The sequence below is a fragment of the Barbatula barbatula genome (assembly GCF_947034865.1).
Source record: "Barbatula barbatula genome assembly, chromosome: 13".
Taxonomy (NCBI): domain Eukaryota; kingdom Metazoa; phylum Chordata; class Actinopteri; order Cypriniformes; family Nemacheilidae; genus Barbatula; species Barbatula barbatula.
Window position 1 is genome coordinate 13,763,769 of NC_136776.1, and position 3,569 is coordinate 13,767,337.

General features: G+C 35.9%; 1 protein-coding gene across 1 annotated transcript; it reads right to left on the minus strand.

The window, feature by feature from the left end:
* Positions 1 to 737: 737 nt before the first annotated feature.
* LOC306903036 (ladderlectin-like) lies at positions 738 to 2,780 on the minus strand. Its single transcript, XM_079471955.1, has 6 exons — positions 2,696 to 2,780; positions 2,511 to 2,578; positions 2,194 to 2,279; positions 1,987 to 2,109; positions 1,701 to 1,812; positions 738 to 1,478 (listed from the first exon to the last, which is right to left on the minus strand). The coding sequence occupies exons 2-6, from the start codon at positions 2,569 to 2,571 to the stop codon at positions 1,411 to 1,413; spliced, it is 450 nt and encodes a 149-aa protein (XP_079328081.1). The 5' UTR covers positions 2,572 to 2,578; positions 2,696 to 2,780; the 3' UTR covers positions 738 to 1,410.
* Positions 2,781 to 3,569: the final 789 nt, after the last annotated feature.

Consider the following 3,569-nt stretch of genomic DNA (forward strand, 5'->3'; position numbering starts at 1 on the left):
TCATACAGTAATAAACTCCTAACTCATCTACAGTGATATTATATATAACCAGACGATGTTTAGATTCTACTGAATATTTGTTTTTTAATGTTTTATTGAAGTGAAAAGCAAATGTTGGGTTTGAGAACGAGCGCAGTATCACTGTAGGAGAATCTGATTGTTTCTGTAAAACCCAATAAACGTCCTCATCATCCAGATCACAGTTTATAGTCACATTCTGTCCCAAATCAGTCCGTTGATCTAAAGTCTCTGCAGCTTGACACCATATGAGCAGATCTATAGAAATCATAAACATAATTTTACCAATAAATCTACTGTTACCAAAAGCAAAGAAAAGTAGAAAAGAACATACTTCCAGCAATTTGAAATCACTATACTCACAGATTTGAAGCTGTGTGATTCTCATGTTCTCTTTATTAAGACACAAATGAGCTCTGCTTCTTATTGTTATACTTTACTCAAACCAAACAGAGGAAGTCAAGTTTGCTCTGACCACACTGTAGCCTGTACTACATGCTATTTTAGACCCTCAATTTCTCATGAGCATCATTACTTCTGTAAGCAAGTCAAAAACATTTATTTTCTGCTATTAATACATTGGATATATGATTTATTAAAATTCATATTGCATTTCCATGTAATTTTTTTGTATTTTGTTTAGAGACTACACGGTTCTTTTGTTTGTAGTTGTGTTTGTTTGTTCATATGTATGTCTATTTATGTATGCAATTTGTTTATAGTTTATTTATTGAATTTCTATTTATTGTTGCACAGTTCAGTAATCCTAGATATATACATAGTGCTGCTGTAACACTAAACATTCGTCACCAATTTTCTTTTTAATTTGCAGCAAGGTGTCCTGGGAAACTGCATTTTTAAGCATGTGCGCACACATTGCCAAGAAAACACAGACATCAGTTTCACCTACAGCATGCGGTTCATGTCTAGAGTCTTTTAACGCTGGGACCGCTGCTCAGTTTCAAACGATCTCCAAATCCAGCGTTATATCCACCGTTTATATAACATTCATCACCCAAATGCAGCGAAAAAACAACACAGCTGAACTTTGCGAACATAGTGACATATAAGAAAGATAATAAAATAAATAAACAAGCACATTTGTTGACATTTGTTGTATCAGTGTGAATTGGACTTTAAATGACTGGATCGACAGCAACGAAAGGTCATGCTTTTAGTAAGACTTAATACACATATTCAAATGAGTAACACATAATATTGAATGTTAAGATTTATTAATAAAATTTTTTACATGACAAAAAGTTTGATTCCAAAATTCAGACAATTTGCTTTTGAAATGCTTTTATTGATTTGAGACAAATTTCAAGTTATGGAAGTTTAGAGATGATGTAATGGTACAATTTTAAAGGCGTACTGTATGCAGAATTCTCATCAGCGGTTTTGAGCACAAAAGTAACCCAATGTGGCAGTACAGGGAGCATCGTTCCAGCAATGCTTATCTATAGGATAATATGAAAATTACATTTACATTAAATAAATATAGTTGTTGGAATAATGAAAGGTAAACCCATAAATGAATCAACAACATTGTAATATTTATATTACATATAAACAATATGTATTATTCAAAAGATGTGTCAACAAAACTAGCTACTTTATTATTAAAGCACTGTAAATTGTCAGGATTAACAGGATTCACGAAACAAACATAGAATTCTTACCTGTATAGGTTATCTCCAGACAGTTCTCAGAACCACCATTATTGCTAGGTTCTGTATTGCACCAGTTGGTGTAGTCAAATGGAGATCCGTCAGTCCACAGCCACTGGTTTTCCTAAAGAATGAGAAGAGCCATTATCATTAAAACTTAATAACATATTAAGAAATTAATGAACCCAGAGAAATAAATAAAACATGTAAATCATTACTTTACAGTCTAAACCAGGGCCACTTTTGGAACCCCTGATATGTTGTAACTGAAAACTGATTTTAAAGCAGACATATTTACCGTTTCACCATCATGACCTCCAATCCAACCACGTGTGTTAACAGGTACCAGACTTAGGAGAAACTCATTTAGTGCTTTACTGCGCACGGACGCAAGATTTGCATCAAAGCTTTGACAAGTTTTCTAAAGAGAGATTTTCCAAAATCATACCGTTTTATCTTCGATACAGAAATGTTATTTTCTTGAAAAATGTCGAGATAAAAGTACCTCTGCTTTGACCCAGTCAACTGTCTGGGGAAAGAACTTGAAGCATTCCACTCCAAAAGGTGTCCATCCAAATGGACAATCTTCAGCTATACAGTACATGAAATATAAGAGATTTCTCGCTGTAACACTGACAGTAAAGTAAGGTTTTATTATCTTTTTTATCTTTCAGTAATTGATGCTTTAGACTGTAAAATCTCTTCTAATCGTGACAATATTGATTCATGTCACAAGTTTCCTTTTATCACATTAAGAGCGCAGAACAGTCTGTCAGTTTTTGACACTTTGTAATTGAATGAATAAATAAATGTGTTGGTTACCTGCTGCATTCTCCCCCGAAAAGATCAAGAAAAGAAGCACAAGACCTTTCATCACTGCCATGATAAATCTGAAAAAAATGTATACAAACAGCGATGGAAAAGTCACACATCTGCACTCAAATTCAGACTATTTATTAGTTAATATTAAAGACGAAATCTTCAGTAGGTCAGTGGTTTGAACTCACCGCTCTTTTGATTCTTGCTTGCAGAACTTTAATGAGGTTTGTGTGAAGCTGTATGCAGTATGCCACTTTTATACCTTTTCTTCATGACGTGTGAACAGTGTAAAATGAAGTGTTTTATACGCCTGTATGTTCTAGAAATTACTTGGAATTTGTGTTATTGTAAATACTGGACTCAATTGGCTTCTTATATTGACTCTACACGTATGATAAATTTGCTTACTTTTAACGTTTTTTTTTGCGAATGAAGCAAATAAAGTGTGATAACATTCGGGGGAAACGTTGTTAGTTCTCCTGTAGCCTACTGTTTGTACAAGCATTTTATAACATTTATGTTGAAACGTGATAAGAAACCAATTAACGCATCCTTTACTCTTTAGTAAAAGACCGATGTCATGGTATAAATTAGTTGTTAAAAAGAAAAATAATCCTTCAAACAAATACTACACACTAAAAAATAAAGGTGCCTAACCGAATAACTTTTTTGTCTACATGGTTCCATAAATAACCTTTAACATCCGAAGAACCGCCACCTTAACATGGTGGAGGGGTTTGAGTACCCGAGTGACCCTAGGAGCTATGTTGTCTGGGGCTATATGCCCCTGGTAGGGATTCCCAAGGCAAACAGGTCCTAGGCAACGAGTCAGACTAAGAGTGGTTCAAAAACCCCAATATGATGAAAAAGATTTCAAGGACCGTGACGTCGCCCGGTGTGGCGCAAACGGGGTACCACCCTTTCCCCACAGGGTCCGGCCGGGCTCAGCCCGAAGGAGCGACTTGGGGCCGCCTTCCCGTTGGCTCACCACGTGCGGGAGGGACCATAGGGGATCGGTGCATAGTGGATCAGGCGGCAGTCGGAGGGGAGGGCCTCGACAAC